At 37.5% G+C, this 20,032-nt stretch overlaps 1 protein-coding gene across 1 annotated transcript; it reads right to left on the bottom strand.

Moving 5' to 3' along the window:
• Positions 1 to 2,194: 2,194 nt before the first annotated feature.
• On the bottom strand, positions 2,195 to 18,291 carry LOC142340038 (two pore channel protein 2-like). The gene is made up of 6 exons (XM_075390437.1): positions 17,636 to 18,291; positions 13,236 to 13,744; positions 10,574 to 11,092; positions 4,046 to 4,282; positions 2,912 to 3,067; positions 2,195 to 2,782 (listed from the first exon to the last, which is right to left on the bottom strand). The coding sequence occupies exons 1-6, from the start codon at positions 18,237 to 18,239 to the stop codon at positions 2,312 to 2,314; spliced, it is 2,496 nt and encodes an 831-aa protein (XP_075246552.1). The 5' UTR covers positions 18,240 to 18,291; the 3' UTR covers positions 2,195 to 2,311.
• Between the last annotated feature and the right edge of the window lie 1,741 nt (positions 18,292 to 20,032).

Here is a 20,032-nt window from a genome sequence, read left to right as displayed (position 1 = left end):
GTGTCATCGACAGCCTGAGCCCATATCTTTTCCTGTCAACTACACTTTGAATTTCTATCCATTGCTCTGTTACTCAAATCCCTTGCCTTTTCATAGAATTTTAAAATGGCAACTTGAAAAGCACACAGCATATCTTCGTCAAGCTCCAGCTCTGTGGCCTCGGAAACCCCGGTGAGCAGTGCGACAACCGTTTGATCGACGGCCACGGTGGAGACCGTCGCTCCCTCAGTGGAGTGAAACTGCCGCATAACGCAGTTCACGGTAACCCGTGACAGGCGGCCGCAAGCCACCAAGAGTGTCAGGCGACCACCCCGACGGAGGTCGAAGACGACATCAAATACCTCGCGTGGGGGTAGTACTCGGAGTGCCAGTTTCGGCTGTACCAGTGGGGGTAATGTTACGAGAGGGGTATGACCCTTAATTTTTACGGAAATGTCACGCTCAAATTTCATTTGTAGTTGCACATACATATTTGACTCGAGACTTATTACCACCCTGTGCATATTATAGAAATAATAACTAGAATAAATTTACATTTTATTTCTTCCCTGATTCAAGCAAATAGCGCTTGACTCCGGCGTATTTCTTTTGCTATAAGCATTTGAGGCTATGCAACAATCATTTTAGTCTTAAATTGTGTCTACTTTTCGATCCTACAGTTTGAGTGCTTTTGAATGAGATGATTTTCCTATGCAAATTTTATCATTTTAAAAATATATATCAATCATTTTCTAAAATCGGAGTTTGTGTTGAGGTGCGTTCTCAAAAAGCTAAGTGAATTGTAATAAGTTAAAACCAGACAAGTGGAAGAAGCAGAAACTTCACCTTCTCATTTTTAGTACTCCAAACATACACGGCAGATTCACATAACCCCGGTCTGTAATAAAGAACAGAAAAAAATGTAAAAAAAAACTTATTGATGTGAGAGAATATTTTTCAAATGCGAACTATTTTGATTTCCTTTCATTGTTAGACATACTCCTTTTTCTTAATGAGAGGTCATAGTGGCTAGAATTAATAGCAATAGGCATTAGATGGTAACTAAGATTAATAACAAAAACTTCAAGTACCGGGAATCTAAAATTTGACTTAATGGGTTCACGCCGTTTCTATTCTTGATTGCTTTTTGATACCGATTCCGATCATTTTAAATTGCTTTGCTGAGCAACTGCACCTTAGAAGAGATTAGCTACTACTTTAGAATAGATAAACTCTTGTTTCGCAATGACAAACCACAGGTGCTAATATCAATTCCACCAGACATTAGATGGTAACTGATACTTATAAGAACAAACTTCAAGTAGCGGGGATTTAATATTTGACTTTATGTTTATATTTTTGATTCGGTTTTTGGTACTGCTTCTGTTCAATTTAAATTGCTTTGCTGAGTAACTGCTGTCTAAAAACAATTTGAGCAGTATGAGCGAAAAAAGAAACTAGCCGAGAGAAGTCTAAAGTTTTAATGCAAAACATCAAAAGAGCGACAAAATGATGTAAAACGAAACAAATTTGATCGACAAAATAAAAACATAGCAGGACAATTCCTGACACATTTCAAAGAAATTTCATTGCCCAAACAATCTAGACCTAGAATGGACGATAACTGGCTTAGAAAAACCACTCAGAAAACAAAATCCAATCATAAATTTCAAAAAATAGCCAAAATCCGAGTCAAATTGCCGCATGTGAACAAAAAGTCACGATCGATAAGCGAATTTTTGTTCGAACACTGTTGACTCACCCTCTTTCGAAATTTGATTAAAAAAACATGAAGTCGCAAAACCGCTCGCTTTCTCACTCCACTGCCTAATTCACTTCTCAAGTTTGACTTCAGAGTCATGAAAATTTGTGAACAGATCTTCAGAAAAAGACAGCACCCCAGTACAATTCAAATTCTTTGAATCGTAAAAAACTAGAAGCCCAATAATGGCCTACTGAAAAGATGAGGACCGATATTAATCACAATTTCAAAACGTCGGGTGAATTGCTCTCGAACGCCAGACGGGGGTAATTTACATTAGAAGGGGTGTAACTTAGAAATGTTTTATTTACGGGTGCAAAAAAAATTAAACACCGGACCTCGAGATTGACCGCCAGACATCTTAAACACTCAGATACAATGGCACAAGTCTTCAATAATTGCTTCCAACTTGGTTCGAGAGCAGTTTATTAACGATGATCATTTACCGCCTTAACAAAGAAAATCTGAGAAAATGAGTGTAGCTGGCGTTCGAATCAATAGATAGCAAACTTTTTAAAGAAACAGAGGCATATCTTGATGACTTCTTACATTGTCATTAGAGACGTCCATCTAAAGCACAGGCGAGGTTGTGTTAATAGTTATCTGACTGGGCAGGCCCAGAAAGTCCGGTGATGCAGAGGTCCCATTGCACTCTACACTTACCGGAATCGGGGTAGATACTGGATCCTCCAAATGTCTGAAACTTTTTCCTTTATGAGATCTGACCTCTTTGATCACCTTGTCTAATGTTGGCTCTGCTAGCTCTCCAGATGCGCGGTAAAGGTCATACAAAGTTTCGTATTTGTGAGTTCGAGTGAAGTCGGCAAAAGCCCGTTGCTGTACCGCACTCATTTCTCTAAGAACTTCGACTGGAATAAACGATTGTCGACGTGGATCGTGCGCTTGATTGTCAGCATTGTCATGCGATTTATGTTCCGTGTTGCTTAGCTTGAATCGGAAAAGCATACAGTCAAGAGTGAGAGCAGTTAGAGTGTTGAAGAGAATGACCTGACTAATTAGCCACCAGACGACGAAGTAGACCTAAACAAATGCTGCATCAATTTCTATTTCTGCTCACCCTTTTTACTTTAATGTGAACCAACTAATGTTAACTACGAACTATCCTATTATTCGAAACACAAAGTTGGCCAAACGAAAAGAGGAACAAACTTTTGCATAGTTGGTGCCGCTGTAGCGACTGTAGACGTCTAAGAAGACATTCCAGTTATTGACGATCATGACATCCCATAGTAGTACACAGGAGGAGTAAAAGTCATTGAAGTTGGTCGCCCAGTACTGCAGCTGCTCATAACTTCCAGCAGGAGGCTAAAACGCACGTTATGTTGCTCAAATAGACAGCAAAATAAAACAATCCGAGCACTACATTTCTTGCAGACTTGTAAATGGCGCAAATTCCGAATATTTTGGATCTGTTTCATTTCGCCGTTAACCAACTCTTTCCCTCGGCCTATGTGAAAGATTTGTCTTTTGCATGCAACGATGATTCGCAAAACCCATGTTAAGAGATTGAATGAAATTTAATTGACAATTAACTTGGTTAACATAACGGTGGTTATCAATACAACAGATCAACAGTTTATGAATCTCATTTCATCAGCATTTTTTATTTTTCCACATGTAAAATGTTTGTTTTTATTCTCCCCACTTTGGTCAGGTAAGAATAAAAATAGTAGAACTGCACATTGTTTTGGCGGCTCATTATAAAAGGACCAACTGGACTCTTCTTATTCTCAATTGGTTAATAAATCTGGCCAAAATGAGCGAGTCGAAATCATTGAGGCAGACCCCTTGATCATATCTGTCGACGATGATTGTAACAATAATGGATCAACCACCTCCCCTCCGATCGGTCGAGCACCCAAAAAGCAAAATAGTCAACTAGGGAGCCCGTGCCAACAACATAGCCGCTGATCCCCGAATAGCGGTGATCGACAAGGATTGCATCAGTTTACAGAAAGCTATAGACAACCCCTGCGCTTGGAAAGAACAGTGGTCACTTAACACAGCCAACCGCTTGAGTGTTTTCTTAAAGGTTGCCGATATTCCGCCAAGGATTTCAATTGCAAGGGGAACAAATGCGATTCCCATTTTTGCGCAGTTATTGTCGTGGAGTCAATATTTTCTTTCATCTGCCGCATCAGACTATTAAGAAACTATCTGTTAAGAGACTATTTTTGCTAGTATTTCAAAAATACACCACTGCATAATTACAAAATTTCAGTTAGAGTTAGTCATATTGTGTTGTTTCTGTTGAGGGGTTACAGCAGTTATATATCTACCCACCTCCACATATGTCAAATTGACAACTTCGGCCACAATGGACGCGTTGGCCCTGTTGAGGCCTCCGATGTCGTCTTGGAAGAGTATCATACCCAGGATGGCGAAGATGTAGTAGGCAGACGCCATGATAGCTGCAAAGGGGATCAAGTTGGTAGAGAGATCGTAGAGCGTCTCAATCACCACGCGCACTTGTTTCAGGTGGAACATATTGATACCAAACTTGAAAATGACTGTCACCGTCTGAAATGTAATACACTGCTGAATGGAATATCGCCAGTTTCAACCATGACACGGCAAAAGAGCAAACGAAGATTTTACGTTTCAAATCAGTGAAATTGTACATGTTACTATCAGTAGTTAAGTTTTTATTTAAAGAAAATTTTGGGTTTTTGCTTATCACGACTCCCTTGAACCAAGTCCTTAGAGATCTAGCTGGTTTACATCTAGCTAGTTTACATCGGTAAATTTGTATATTTCAGTTAGAGAATTATTCGAAATTTTGGAATTTCAAAAATTCGAAAGAAATTTGGAAACTAGGAGGTCCAGGAACACCAGGAGGTCAAGGAAAAATAAAAATGGCTAATTATCCCCATAACGGACCGCTGAAAACCTTGTAAGAAGAACTTTAAGAAACTTCACAATTTGCCACTTCATGAGCAGCAGCAGTAAAAAAATTGTCTGTTTAAACTCTCACATTGTATGATTAAAAAGACTTGAAATCAAACTTCCTGATATTTGCCAAGCTATCCAGCACCCATTAGCTAACACCTAATAACAGGGACTGTTGATATTAAAATATATTTTTTTACCAGTGAAACGGTGAACACATCTTTTGGAACAGAACACATCTTTTGGAACACATTTGGAACTCAATGTACAGTCAGTAAAACAATTTCTAGCTATTTAAACCGAAAAAAAGTAACGAAAAACTTCAAAGTAATGAAAAGTCAAAAGTTTCCCTTTTAAAAAGTTTAGGGAGGACATAAACTGTTAATTTTTCGGTAAAACGGTAACCCCCAAGTTTTCTCTTGTATTTTTGAAAAAAAATCAAAAGCAAAAATGGGCCACCCGACCGTTGGATTTTAACAATTTTTTTTTTGTAAAAACTGGCCAATTAACAGTTTGGGAAGCAATTGCTAAAGAGCAGGAACTGTGGGCAGACTGTTGCAAACCTCAATTTGCTTTCATTCCACTGGTTCATGGCGCGATAAAAAGCGTTTTGTTATCCTGGCTTTAAAGTTGTGTATTAAAACCTAGAAATTTAACAAGGAGGCTCGGTAATGTGCGTACGCACATAATGTTCCGACACCGCTCATCCACATTCTTGACTTAATTGGCTACCAATTGATGAACAGATAGAAATTTTCAAAAACATTGTTCAATAAACCACCAACGGAATACAATAAGGCCACGCTAGAGGGACGATAAAACTTATTTTCATAGGACTAGTGGAAAAGACAATAATAAAAATCAAACAACATTCATTACGACCAAAACTCGATGTCTATATTTTAAAAATAATCATAACAAAATCAACCCTGCATCAGATAAAACCTAAACAAAACAAAATTAACCTATTCTTCAATAGAAAAGATATGGGACCTGTTCTCAATGCGGCTGGGTAAAAGGTCGACAAAAAGAGCAAAAAGGTGCGAACATCAGAATTACGTTTCCATTTTTGAAAACAATAGATTTCAAAATTGCCTGTTATTATCCTTGTATTTTAACTCAAGTCAATAAAAACGTCATTTATATCTCCATAGGAAGCAATTGAGACCTGTCATTATCCAGTGTACGTCATACGAATAATACCGGCAAAATTAAACCTTCCGCGAAAATGGCAGTGAATCCGTTAAAACCATAAGATTGCAACTAAGAGCAAAAAAGGTTCATTTGCGGTATGTTTCAATATTGATGGGACCTACCATTAACGTTATAATTTAAAACGAGAACAAAAGTCCTTTAAGATGTTCAAATAAAAAAACCTCAAACATGTAATGAAATTTCGCAGTAACAGTAGTAACAAAGCCGAGTAACATTTGCTTGAAACTAAAACGGTTATTAATTAAATTAGAGCTCACTAAAAACGGGTTGTGACTTGTCTTTAGAGACTAAGCTACAAATCGACCAAAAAGAGTTTAAAAAATGTTGAAGCATAAAAATCCAATTGTTTTTGAAAATTTTTTTCACACACTCATAACAGACATACGACTTCATTAAAAAGAGACCGATTAAGATGCAACACTTCAGAAAGCCAATTGGACCTGTCATTATTGATACTAAGTCACGAGACTACAAAACAAAAAATACAGGCAGAAGCCGAAATTCACAAACAACTAAGACACCATAGTATTTATAAGATGTTATCTGCACGAGCTGTGTGTCGTTACTTGGTTCTCATCTGAACAATAATGGACGTTTTCCTTATGAAAGGACTACATAGAAATAAAACAAAACCCGAAAATTTATCATCATAGAAATCTCGAAAACTTAGTGTTACAAAATGGTTCAAGCAATCAGTCAAAAGATATGACCAACCTAGAAAGTAAAGTTTGAAGCAGCAAAGGTTTTTGAGACTTCTAATTAGCGCGAATCACTTAAATGTTGACGAAAATCAAAGCAAGAAGGAAACAAATAAATAAAAAATAAAACATTGAAAACCATTAAAAGAATTAGCTATATACTGAAAGGTTTACATAGGCTATTATACTTCCTGAGGAAAAATTGAGATCTATTATTATTAGGTATATGTCGTACAGCAACCAAAAGAAACATACGCAAATATAAAAAAGTATTAAATTTTGCGAGAGAACAGTGTCTGAGCCCAAAAGCGCAAACTATTCAACAAAAACAATTAACACATTGAGATAAGCCTTCTCTCAACTCTTTTCATTTTCCAAAATAATCTTATTTTCAAAAGCACTTATCAATAATATGATAATTCGACAACGAATTGAAATGAACTGATAAAATCTGAAATTAAGCTCAAAAATGGAAAAAAATGAGAAAACTAGTAGTGTCAAAACCGAGATTCCATTAGTTAAAAATAAAACAGTTACAGACTTTAATTTTTTCAGCTAACAAGAAATGTTTTTTGCTTCTTTTTACTTAGACAAGGCCCGAAGCTTAGAGAAGTAGAGAAAATAGTGGCAAAGTTTAAAAATTTTGTGAAAAGAAATAAATTGAAAGTTATAGAAGACATTAGATAACAAATGAAAGCATTGTCTGTGTCACTTATACCTCTTAAGAAGCCATTTGAAACATTGATTGGGGTGACTGAGTCGTTGCACTACAAAAAGTATACAGAATGAATGGAAAACATAAGAAATCTATAAAATTTTACGAAAGCAATTGATCAGAGCCATAAAAACCACGATCTTTACTCTGAGACCATGATATATGGTCGTTAGGCCTCAATTTTTGAAAATAATATCTGTCAATAAAAGAGCCCTGATCTGAAATTCATATCAGTGATATGCATAAAAACAATAAATGCGGAAATATATTTTTTAAAAAGGCCGCGCTCAATTAAAATCTATTTTTTTTACCGTAAGGATCCATGCTGAGATCAATATCAGCTTTGATATTGCCGCTCGGCTACAAAAACACTGAATTGTTTAAATGGTAGCGAAATAGATCATTATTTAATCAATATTTTTCAGTATATTGAAATTAAGTAATGCATTTCTTTTAAATATCGAAATTAAATTAGCAGAAGTCTGGCAAAATTAAAATTTCAGAAGACTCATAAAGCCAGCGGAAGTGCAACTAGCTCTCTTTTTAAGCTTACGATGAATGTGGCTGCAGTTTTAAGGTGTGTACTTTTGAGCAAATTCAGAGAAATTGGGCTTAAAAAGCATATTTCGTCCCATTTTCGACGAAGTCTAAATTTTGAAAAATTTAGCATAAATTTTTGCCAAAAAGCTCAGACCGAACAATTCAGCAACCCCACTTTATCTTTTAAGATAAGACCAATGAAATTACCGTTAACAATTTCAACATATTTTAGTAAGACTAACGAAAATTTGGTCAAAAATACGGAAAACGTGAATACAAAAACCACGGAATATCGTCTATTATTCACTTTAATTTAAACCTCGATAACTCCCTTCAAATATCGAAAATCAAAAAAAAATCTTTTTATTTCCATATTCTACGCTGGACGTGCTTTCTAATGATACCACTTACAACTTTCTACAATGATTATATCGATCGGCCAAAATTGTCTGAACAAAAAATAAACCCAGTTGAGAATATAGTTCCTCCCCCCCCCCTAAAAGTGGGATCGGAACAAAAAACAAGTATTTGAAAAATTTGAAAAATTAAAGTTGATTTTCGGCGCCAAATTGTTCAAATTTGCTGTTAAGGTGCTTAGTGTGCTTTTTCCTTCAAATTGAATCTACCCTAGTCAAGACCAGATGGTTATCTTGCAAGATTCTTGCAAAAAATGGTTATCTTGCAAGTAAATGGTTATCTTGCAAGATCTTGCAAGACGATGGCTATCTTGCAAGAAGAATGGTTATCTTGCAAGATTCTTGCAAGTTCGTTCCGGTCGAGCTCCGCTATCATTGGCTGTTTTAGACGCGTTATCTTTCATTTAGCGCAAACCATTACCAAAATATAGTGGAATGAGTTTTCAGAGATCACTTGAAACAAAATTTATACCAGATATCTGTATTTTATTACAGCCGTTGGTATTAATACTGGTTACTCTCATTTATTTACATTAATTCGTGCTTCAAATTTCTTGTTTTGCTACTATAGAAAACTTTCTTTTTCTTTCTTTTTCTAAATTGATGCAATTTACTTTCATTTTCTAAATTGATTCAATTTTTAGTTTGAGCGGAAGAAAACAATGTTGACGCTATTTTGGTTGTAATTATGTATCACAATGTAACAAAAATTGATGGAAGCAATGTTCGCGTCTCATTTTGATTTTGTTCGATCATGTTCCATTTATTTGCAAGATGAATGGTTATCTTGCAAGATTCTTGCAAGACAAAGGGTTATCTTACAAGATCTTGCAAGACTTTGGAAGAAAATCTCGCAAGACGATGTATCGTCTTGCAAGATTTTGCCAGAATCTTGCAAGATCTTGCAAGATACCCATTCGTTGTCGACTGGGGTAACCCTCTGCGGACGAAGATTTGGCAAAAGTGCAGTATTCTGCAAGATGGCAGAAAAACCTTCGGAAAACGACTGTTCATTTTTGAGATATTTGTAACTAATTGACTTGTAATCAAATGAACACTATATTGCAAAAGGGTGGGATAAGACAGGGGACTCTGATAGCTGTCATATTTATCCATTCCCATAAGACATGAAAACAAAAAATTTAGTTACCTCAGCTCACAAAACGAGCAAACGTGGAAGAACTTAAATGATTAAGGTGCCATTTCGCCAGTATTGGCTTCACGTCACTTATTTTGCTGACTGAATGAGAAAAAGATATTTAGAAACCAGAAATAATGGGAATAGAAAGAGCAAAAAAAATTGAACAAAACGCAAGGAAGAGACAAACAAAGGAATCTGAGGAAGAAGAAAATGAAGTGTACAGAAAAAGCAGAAATCAGCATCAAAGGAAACCCCAATTAAAAGCGAAAAGCGCAGAAAAGGCCAAAAAAAATTTCAAAAATTAAAAAAAAAATATTGCAGAAGAATAAAAGAGCACATGCGAGATTCCAAAACTTCGGCAATTTTTTTTTTTACTTATCTTTGTGTTACAAAATTCTCCGAAAGTTCTACACCTAGTTCTACTTTATACAATCTAAACTGACCTTCAGCTATATCCTTTGTGGTACGTCCAGAATCAGCGAAAAAATTCTGATCGTCAGACAAAAAATCGCTCTTTTGTCTGACGATCAGAATTAACGCTAACAAAGTAAGTACGACATCACGCACAGAAGCTAAAAGCCAGAAGCAATTTGACATAATTTAGGGTAAAATGGTTGCATGGTTTATAGCCACAGCCGGCTAATTAAAAATTTGAAATTAAAAACGTTTGATATTTCTGCTTCTTTTGAGTATTTTGGTTATTGACCTTTTTGCAGCCTTACCTTTTCCATTATTCAATTTTGAACCTAGCCTTTTCGGTCATTCAATTTTATTCACAAAGCATTTTTTGGTAGTCGACCTCTTTAAATTACCTTAACTATGCAGCTAGAGAACTCTTAAACATGCTCTACAATAGCTCCTAAACTTCTCCTAACTTGCTCTTCGGTAGCTCCTAAACGTGCTCTAAAATGTCCCTTATACATGCAATTTTGCTTTTCACTTATCATAGTGCCTTATAGTGTCAGACAAACAATATAAAGGATTAGGGGTGCTAGAACACATCAGATTATCATTTTGGACCAATTATACACCTTAATTGTCCCATTCAGCATTATAACGTTCACGGCAAAGTGATGATCTTCATTGCCAAAGGGTAAAGCAAACGACATCTCAAAAAGAGAAAAATAGCTTTACACTGCACTTTCAAAAATCATGTGAAAAATAATACTTTAAGTAAACAACTGAACTATAACAAACCCTCAGTTTATCAAGCGTGTTAACTTCCCAGCTTCCAAGCATGATCTCAAGGAAGGCGCCGATTGAAAAACCCCAAATTGCCAGGGTTGAGATGGCATCTAGAACCCTGTTAGGACTTTCCATGAAGCGTTTCAAACCAAAGCCCCATACCAGCAAAGCCGACTGAAGAGAACAGAGGGACATCAAAACTGTATTTCCAATCAACATCTCCGTTTTCTCAGCGTTTGAGGCCCCATGAAGACCCTCGCTGGAGTAATCACTAGAGCTAATTGTCACGAATACAAAGTAAACAAATGACAACAGTTGACCGAAAACAATTCCAGGTTCCGTTATCACAAAAACTTGCAGCTTCTGGACAATTTTGAAGGGAATTTGCGTTTCCTTGATTGGGCTTTTAGGTTTAAATGGCTTTGGAGCTTCTAAGTGGTCCTTGAGTAGTTTGAGGAAGTCTTCATAATCGTACCAGTGAGCTGGAGTTTTCCGCATTGCTTTCAGGATGTTCATCTTTCTCCGAGTATCCTAAATGTAATTGGCGTGAACATTCCTCCCATTATACAGTTCAGACAAAAATCAGCTTTTATATGACAGCTTAATAGTAAAGACAAAATGTGAGAACATTGTTTAAAATTGAAGCAAAGGCTATCTCTAATTTGTTGTTCAGGTCAACATTCCTTTCATATTATTAGAATAGTATCAGAATTACTTTAGCTAAGATACTTGACAACGATCCACCAATCCAAAGTGCTCTCCCACAGTCATAAAGATCAACAAATTGTGACGAGTCTGTAAATTTTAGAAAGACGGAAACAATTTAATATTATTAGTTATTATTATCTGAGAATTGGAGTATAAAACGTGATCGACAAGGTCACACCGAAGAATTGCTCAAAAACTACTGTCAGGCGGTTGGCTTCGTCAGCAGTTAGCTGCGGCTTAAAGAAGCTAGATTAAGCTCAATTGAAGGGGATGAGCGGAATGTGATACTCTCAAGAGGCAGTGTGTGGGTAACGGATGGAATGAGGTAGAGGTGGGGAAACGGGGCGAAGTAAAATTGAGCGCACAGGGTTACGAGTCGAATGAGGTGTCGGGGGTGAACGAGGGGAGAAGCGGTTGAGCGTGGGGGGAGGCTCAAAATCTAAGAACCGGCCTTAATACCATGAACTCATGTCTCCTCAGCAGTTTCGGTGAATCGCATGCATAGAGACTAGTAAGGCGTGCGAGTACTGCTCAGCTGCTTTATACTGTATTTTTATACGGCGCTAATTTTTCCTGTTTTTCTTATCAGCAACTACCGCAGTCATTTCTCTTCCGCTTGAGACACTTGAATACATAACCAACTAAACGTCGGAAGAATTGCTCTCGAACGACTAGTGGGAGCTCTAATCAATTGCAGCCTGCTTCAGTCGGGGGGGGGGGGGGTGGGGTCTAAATGGGACTAAGAAGTTCAATAGTGCGCTTCAAATAACCACATTAGAGGTTAACATATAAAACTATGAAGATTTAAAGTGAAAAATGGCACCAGTTTCGGCGCACTTTTCATTTGACTTTAAGTATTAAATTGCCGCCAATTGAGTTCAGCTTCTTTAAATTGTGATTGCGAGAGAATTTTAGATCACGCGAAACGCAAAAAGTCAGGGGCGTAAAAGTCACTCGAAAAGTCCAAAATATCAAGCGAAAATTTTGCATTAAAAAAGACACACACGTTTACTTCTTCCAAGAGCAATTAAAAAGGCCTTCATGGCCTAATAGTGCTTCTCCCGTATTGTCTCGATGTAACTATACATAATTTAGATTTTTTCTTTGGATCTCTGGCAACAATTTATTATTATTTTTACTCTCCGGACTTAACCTGTTTATCTCGTTTTGAAGACGAAAAGTCCAATGGCCAGATAAAAAACTATAAGGCAAAAAGGTAATACGATAATTGCATGAGATAAGGACCAATATAATCGCTACAAACATCGTTTAAGAGCAATTACCATGGGTCAGTTCGGGGTAGTTGCTCTCTACCGCTACAACCTAATATAATCGCTACAAACATCGTTTAAGAGCAATTACTATGGGCCCGTTCGGGGTAGGTACTCTCTGAAATTTAGAGCAAGACTAGCGTCGGAAGACTGCCTCTCGAACGACTGGTGGGAACTCTTATCTGTTGCAGCCCGCTTCGCTTTACTCGGGGCGGGGAGGTAGCCTGGATGAGGGGGCGGGCTAGGCAGTTCACGAAGGTGCTTCAAATGACATAGTTGAGGTTATATTATAAACCACTAAGACTTAAAGTGAAAAAATGACACTTCTCGTAGTTAACTGCCCCACTTCTTGAGTTTAGCTGCTTAAAATTGAGAGAAATTTAGACCATGCAAAACGTCAAGGGCAAAAAGTCACGCGAAGGGTCATAACCTTCAGGCAAAAATGTTGCATGAAAAGACGCGCTTACAATAAATGCTTCAAATTTCGCAACTAATAAGGAGTCTGATCTTACATTTGTAACTTGAGATTATGCTATAGTGTCAAATCCGATCCAAACAAAAAGAAAACAATTTACTGTTGTTTTTGGGCTCTCACCATTAAGTACTTTATGGTCTTCATATCGCAACTCAGTAATATGATGATTAACATGAAGTGAAACATAATGAGAACCCTTCAGTATTTAGGAGCAGCTTACCCTCATCTTACAGCTTCTTATGCAATTCTCAATTTTCGAAGAGTGCACTTTCTGCTCAGCGTCGTCAGGCTGGATTTCAACAGATATCACATCATCCGGGTCCATTGAAAAGTTCGAAACCTTGGTTTCCAACTCCTGAAGACACGAAAAACACGCTCTGAACGCAACACGGCGCCTTAAAATTGAACTCCCAACGCTGTTTCGGAAGAACGTGTTGAAATGGTGATACAAGATTGCTATCAAAATATTGGTAAAAACTAAAGAGATCAGTAGATAAAACATGAAGAACAGAGCGTAGAGTCGGTTCTGCGCAAACGCAGGCATCATGACAGTTGGGTTGTTGGCAGTGGTCGCAAGAACAAGTAGGTTCTCCATTCCTGTGACAAAATTAGGGAACACTTGGCTTCCCTCATTCACGGCATTTTTGTCCTTGGAATCCAATGTGCTCGCGTGGCCGAAGAGGAGAAGAGCCATGATTGTGAAAGCTATGAGCGTGACGACCAGCATCACTGAAACAGCATTAAATCATTGAACAATTAATAATTGGTAGACACTATAATTGGTAGACAAACATTCAAGTCAGGCAAATTGTTACGACAGACACGTAAGTTTTAATGCGTATGATTGCGTATATATGCACGGTGTATGATCCATAAAACCAACAAAACAATAAACACAAATTAGTGGTAGATTATGTTATCTCGGTTTAACACTAAAGGTATTAGCAGTTATCAATAATACCATCTCATTTTTTGGAAATATTGGGGATGCGTGAGTTTTACATTTTTGAATTACTATTGTTAAACCTAATTTACAAAATAAAGAGTTCCCCTTCAGCTGCAACATCTGAACTTGCATTACAGCGTAACTAAGTCATCAAATAGCGTTAATTTCTTCAACCTGTATCGAGATTTCAATTCAAAAAAAAACAATTGACAGTTCAATTCAATAAAACAGTTTCGCTCTTTAAAGGAATCTGAGGAGTAAAATTTAACATTTTATAATACGCCATTCAAAAAAGTTTCGGAATGGAATCGTAAAATACCAATTCGATCTGAATGAACAAAATTTCGTCAGATACAGCCCATGCCTGAGAAATGGATTGAACGTTAAAACGCATCCAGCAAATGTGCCAGCGATAACATTTTCAGCGATTACTGCCCTTATTGCGCAGAAGATGGGTTTGGAAATATTGGGGATGCGTGAATTTTACATTTTTGAATTACTATTGTTAAACCTAATTTACAAAATAAAGAGTTCCCCTTCAGCTGCAACATCTGAACTTGCATTACAGCGTAACTAAGTCATCAAATAGCGTTAATTCCTTCAACCTGTATCGAGATTTCAATTCAAAAAAAAAACAATTGACAGTTCAATTCAATAAAACAGTTTCGCTCTTTAAAGGAATCTGAGGAGTAAAATTTAACATTTTATAATACGCCATTCAAAAAAAAAGTTTCGGAATGGAATCGTAAAATACCAATTCGATCTGAATGAACAAAATTTCGTCAGATACAGCCCATGCCTGAGAAATGGATTGAACGTTAAAACGCATCCAGCAAAGGTGCCAGCGATAACATTTTCAGCGATTACTGCCCTTATTGCGCAGAAGATGGGTTTGGAAATATTGGGGATGCGTGAGTTTTACATTTTTGAATTACTATTGTTAAACCTAATTTACAAAATAAAGAGTTCCCCTTCAGCTGCAACATCTGAACTTGCATTACAGCGTAACTAAGTCATCAAATAGCGTTAATTTCTTCAACCTGTATCGAGATTTCAATTCAAAAAAAAAACAATTGACAGTTCAATTCAATAAAACAGTTTCGCTCTTTAAAGGAATCTGAGGAGTAAAATTTAACATTTTATAATACGCCATTCAAAAAAGTTTCGGAATGGAATCGTAAAATACCAATTCGATCTGAATGAACAAAATTTCGTCAGATACAGCCCATGCCTGAGAAATGGATTGAACGTTAAAACGCATCCAGCAAATGTGCCAGCGATAACATTTTCAGCGATTACTGCCCTTATTGCGCAGAAGATGGGTTATACATTTGCGTTGCAAACACATTAGAGACACAAGTCTCTTAGTTACCAGCCACCTAGAATAAATATTCCACGATCTTCAACTCTCGCCCTATCTTCATTCGCTCTAAGGCGAGAACTTCCCGAGTAACTCAACCACTGCTGATAACGATGCTAGACTTGTCGTCAAAGCCACAGGGGAGAATCTAAGGGAGAATTTCTTTGTCAGAACTCTTCGACGTTAAGATCTCCAATTCGCTTGCAAAATCTTGTCCGAAAATCTTGCGATATGCATACAAATTTTACGAGTCTATTATAAAAAAACATAGCTGGCAGATTGCCAGAAAATAGCCGCAATAGATTCGTAGATCGGCAGTCTCAAAAAAAGACAGACCAGAAAAATTTGTCTTTTCATTGAAGGCTGATCTGTTATATTTTGATTAAAAATCTGTATAAGTTATTGCTGCCTCTATTAGCTGGTCTCAAATAACCTTCATTTAGAGTGACACACGCCCATTTGACCTTATCTCTTTGAATTAAAGAAAAAAGTCAATTTCAAAGTGAGGAAGTCATTTTTGAGAGTAAGGTAAGTCAAGTGTGACCAACAATTTAATCACGCGAATGAACAAAAAAAACTCGCTCCACTAAGAGCGAAAAATGACGTCACACATGCAATTCAGTTGAAATTGCATGAACGAATGAACAAAAAGTTGCTGGGACGTCATATGGTCGTGACAAAAATCATGACGACGAAATAAAAAAACATAACAGGACAAGTCCTGACGTACAATTCAAAGAATTTTCATTGACTAAACAAAAAACTAGACCTAGAATGAACTATGAATGGATTGGAAAAACCATTTAGAAAAAAATCCGATCCAAAAAATAAAAAAAACAGTAAAAATCAAAGTGAAATTGCCGCATGTGAACAAAAAACCACTAGCGAGAAAGCGAATTTTTGGTCAAACACCGTTTTCTCACTCTACTTTGAAATTAGAGTGAAAAAAATTCACGCCGCAAAACCAATTGCTTTTTCGCTCCACTTCCTGTTTCGGCGTGACCAAAATCACCACTCCAATTTGACTTCAAAAATCATGAAAATGTGTGAACAGATCTTAAAAAAAGACAGCAACCCAATACAATTCAAATTCTTTGAATTGTAAAAAAAACCAAGAGAAGGCCAATAATAGCCCCAGCTATCGCTGTGCGGCTATTAACAAGAAACAAGAACCCATCGCGTTATTGACGTAGAGCACAGCACATTCAACCCAATAGTGTGTGTCTTCGCCGGCAGCGCAGTACCTACAGAAACAAACGCTCTCAAACAGACCGCCGTTAACATCAGCGAAAAGCGCAGGGGAACCTTACGCTCACGTCATTTGGACTAAGATCAGTTTCGCTCTTATTTGAAGCTCTCTTTTGACTCACAGAGAGCTTCAAATAAATCATCCTCAACTATTGTCCATGAGGGGCAAGCTTATGCTAGAGTATTGAATGAGACCCCCAAGTTTTCTAATCGGATATAACCGAGCATAAATGTTATAGGTTCATCTACGTTTCTCAGATAAACTCATTGTTTGATTTGTCCATTAAATGGTATAGACGCAAATATTGAAAATTTTCAATATATGCTAATTGCTACCAAAGATTCCCAGAGTTGATTAAACAGTTGCTTCCTACTATCAATTTTATTTCACTCCAGAGACGTATTTTCGCAACAGCTTCATCATCTAAGCTTTATTAGAAAAATCCAAAAAAATTGATCCCTGCCAATTGCATTTAACATATTCCAGAACATTGACCTTTGAAAAAATCTGGGTATTTAAGAGCTGATTGAATAGTAAAGAAAATTGGTAGTACTAGTTTCAAACCTAAGCCAACTAACGTCTGACCAAATTGCTCTCGAACGACCGGCGGGGCAATTTAACTGAAGGGCTGTAGCCTGAATTAATTTATGAGCGGAAAAGCATTCGCTCTTGATGGGATTCGAACCCTCCAACTCCGAAGTACCTGACAGAAGCATTCGCCACTCGGCAATCAGGCCCTTGTTATTTCATGTGCTACGCTTTTCGTTTAGCAACAAACTGTGAGAAGAGAGCAAATGAGATCGATCAAAAATGAAGAAGAGAAACGTGAAAAAGTCACTCGAAAAGTCAAAGAATGTTCAACAAAAGCGCAAAAATGGTCAAGACGCACGTTTACAATAATTAGTTCAAACTTCGCTCGAGAGCAATAAAAAAATATTAACCTGTAACAGCCAAAAAGACCAACATGTTGCAAATATAAGTTTCGCAACTTTTTTTACGTTTCAACAAATTAGCCCTTAAATATTCAAAGCAGTTGGGGTCAAAAAGATGCAAACTGTTACTCACGCAAAACTGTGACAAGTTGTTGTACAGAGTTGACTAAACATTTTATCATCTTCTTTATTAAAGTTGAACGCCGAACTAAGAAAAAAGGCCTGAGCATTTTTCGATACATCAGATTGTAGTTAGGAGTCAACTCATTTGCAATTAGCTCAGCGAATGATAGTGTTGCAAACAATAGGTGGAACATCAGCCAATATTTCCGTCTTCGCGAGCCTGCCCTTTGTATGTAGTACTCGATCACCATATCTAAGGTCAAGAAAATAAGAAGCATCATCTCCAACAGCTCCGCAGATTCCCGTTTCATCTCAAATTTGAACTTGTTGTGATTTTCTACCGTCGGGTCACTTGATAACGTCCAGCTTGTCGGCATTTCAATGAACACCATTAACAGCAATACAAGGATAGAAAGGTTGATAAAATATTGGACATATCGTTTCTTATAAAATCTGTAATATGTCAGAGATCTTAAACTGAGGTTGTGATGAATTGATCGAAAGTTTAAGCCATCTTCAAGTAAAACTACAGCAGCTAGCTCTAATTCCCGTATTTCGTCGTAAAGGTACCCTGTCAAATTATTAAAAAGAGCAGCAATGCGTTGCCTTATCATTGTGGTAGTTTAAAATTACATTGGCTTCTGAAAAAACAACCAACTAACGTCGGACGAATTGCTCTCAAACGACTAGTGAGATCTTGAATATATGGCAGCCTGCTTCAGTGGGGGGGGGGGGCGGGGGGGGGGGGGGGTAGGGTGACCTAAAACTACTTAGGGGGGGGGGGCTTCAAATGACATTAGAGGTTATATACCACTATAACCACTAATTAAATTTAAGGCAATAATTGATATTTAATTGATTGCAATATTTGATTTTTTTGCAGAGGGCAGGAAATTAAAAGTCATTAACAGATCACATATTAACAGTTCACTACTTACAGTAGATTTCATTCCCTGCAAATTTATTCAGAAGTATATTAAAGATTAAAGAACAGTATATACAAAAATGGTGGCAAAAATTATTTCTATCAGTAGCAGCTAAGAAAAAGAACGATTTTAAAAAGGAGATGAGTGAAGGTTGGATAAAGCGAAGGGTTTGCTATAAACCAGCAATCAACTTAAATGAGATAAAAATTATCAAAACGTAATACATCTAAATAAAAATCAAACAAAGGAGAATCAACTTAAAAGCCTCCCTTCCTGGACAACAGCCCCCATGGAAACCTCAACCGGCTGCGGTCGCCGGAGCGAGCAGGAACCGCGCAGGCAGAGTACGGCGCTCCGGAGTAGCGCAAAGCTTATTTTTATTCGGATAAACGAAACTTATTGGATAGTGTCTAAATCAACGAAACTTATTAAATAGTGTCTTAATCAACGAAACTTATTAAATAGTGTCTTTTTAGATGATGATGTTAAGAGGGTAGCCGTGGTGGCCCTGATGCTTCTGCCCTTCGTTATTTGGTGCTCTCCAGTCACAGACAGACTTTGCCAAGAACCGACTCAAGGGGAAGGGATTCGTCGCCACCGGAGTTCCCTCGGGACTGCATTCACGAAAGGCCTAGAAACCAGAGGAAATCAACCTTCTGTCATATTCGAAGGGCAGATCCGTCAACTAAATTCATCATTTGGAACGACACGATCAACAATTCCTCAGAAGCTCACCTCAACAACCTTAACAACCCCTTTACTAGTCAGCAACTAGTGAACTCTTTGAAATCGATTTCGGACATCAAGGGGACAAAGACAGCATCTGTCGCAAGAAGAAGAAAAGGCTGTCAAATAGGCGTCGTCGAAATCTGAAATTGAAGGAACTATCATCATCTAGCAGTTCAACAGTTACCCCTGAAGTGAAATCACCGCCCCCTTGCGACCTACTGATAGTGTTGAAACCTGGTCAGCTACGACGACTCAGAAGAAAGTGGTCAACACCCAAGCGGTCAGTTCCCGGTCTTCACAAAACCTGCAAAACCGACCCATCGTAATGAAATTTTAGGTAAACAGACAAGTTTTCAGTTTTATCCAGTGACTGCTCAAGTCAGCAGGGCATGGATAACACTCAGATTCTTGTTTTGCTTTATCTAATTTCTCGTAACTCTGCCTGAAGAGGTATCTAGTGACCGCTGACGTCAGCAGGGCACAGGTGCCACTCAGGTGAAGTTGTATTGTGTGACTGAAACTGTAATTGAATAAATGACCGCTCAAGTCAGCAGGGCACTGTGAAATTCAAATTAAACTCTTTCTCGAGTTTTTGTTAATTGAAACTGTGATTGAAAAAGTGACAGCTCAAGGCAGTAAGGCAATGAGAAATCCGGCTTCCTTGAGATGTTTCGAAGACATAACACCCGATTAAATTACGCAACTGAAGTTGGACAGAGATTCTGAGAGACATGAAAGCACGATATTCCTGC

Source organism: Convolutriloba macropyga, chromosome 5 (genome assembly GCF_964194025.1).
Source record: "Convolutriloba macropyga chromosome 5, txConMacr16.3, whole genome shotgun sequence".
In the NCBI taxonomy this organism is placed as follows: domain Eukaryota; kingdom Metazoa; phylum Xenacoelomorpha; order Acoela; family Convolutidae; genus Convolutriloba; species Convolutriloba macropyga.
Note: the sequence above shows the minus strand (reverse complement) of the source record. Positions and strands in the feature narration are given on the sequence as shown.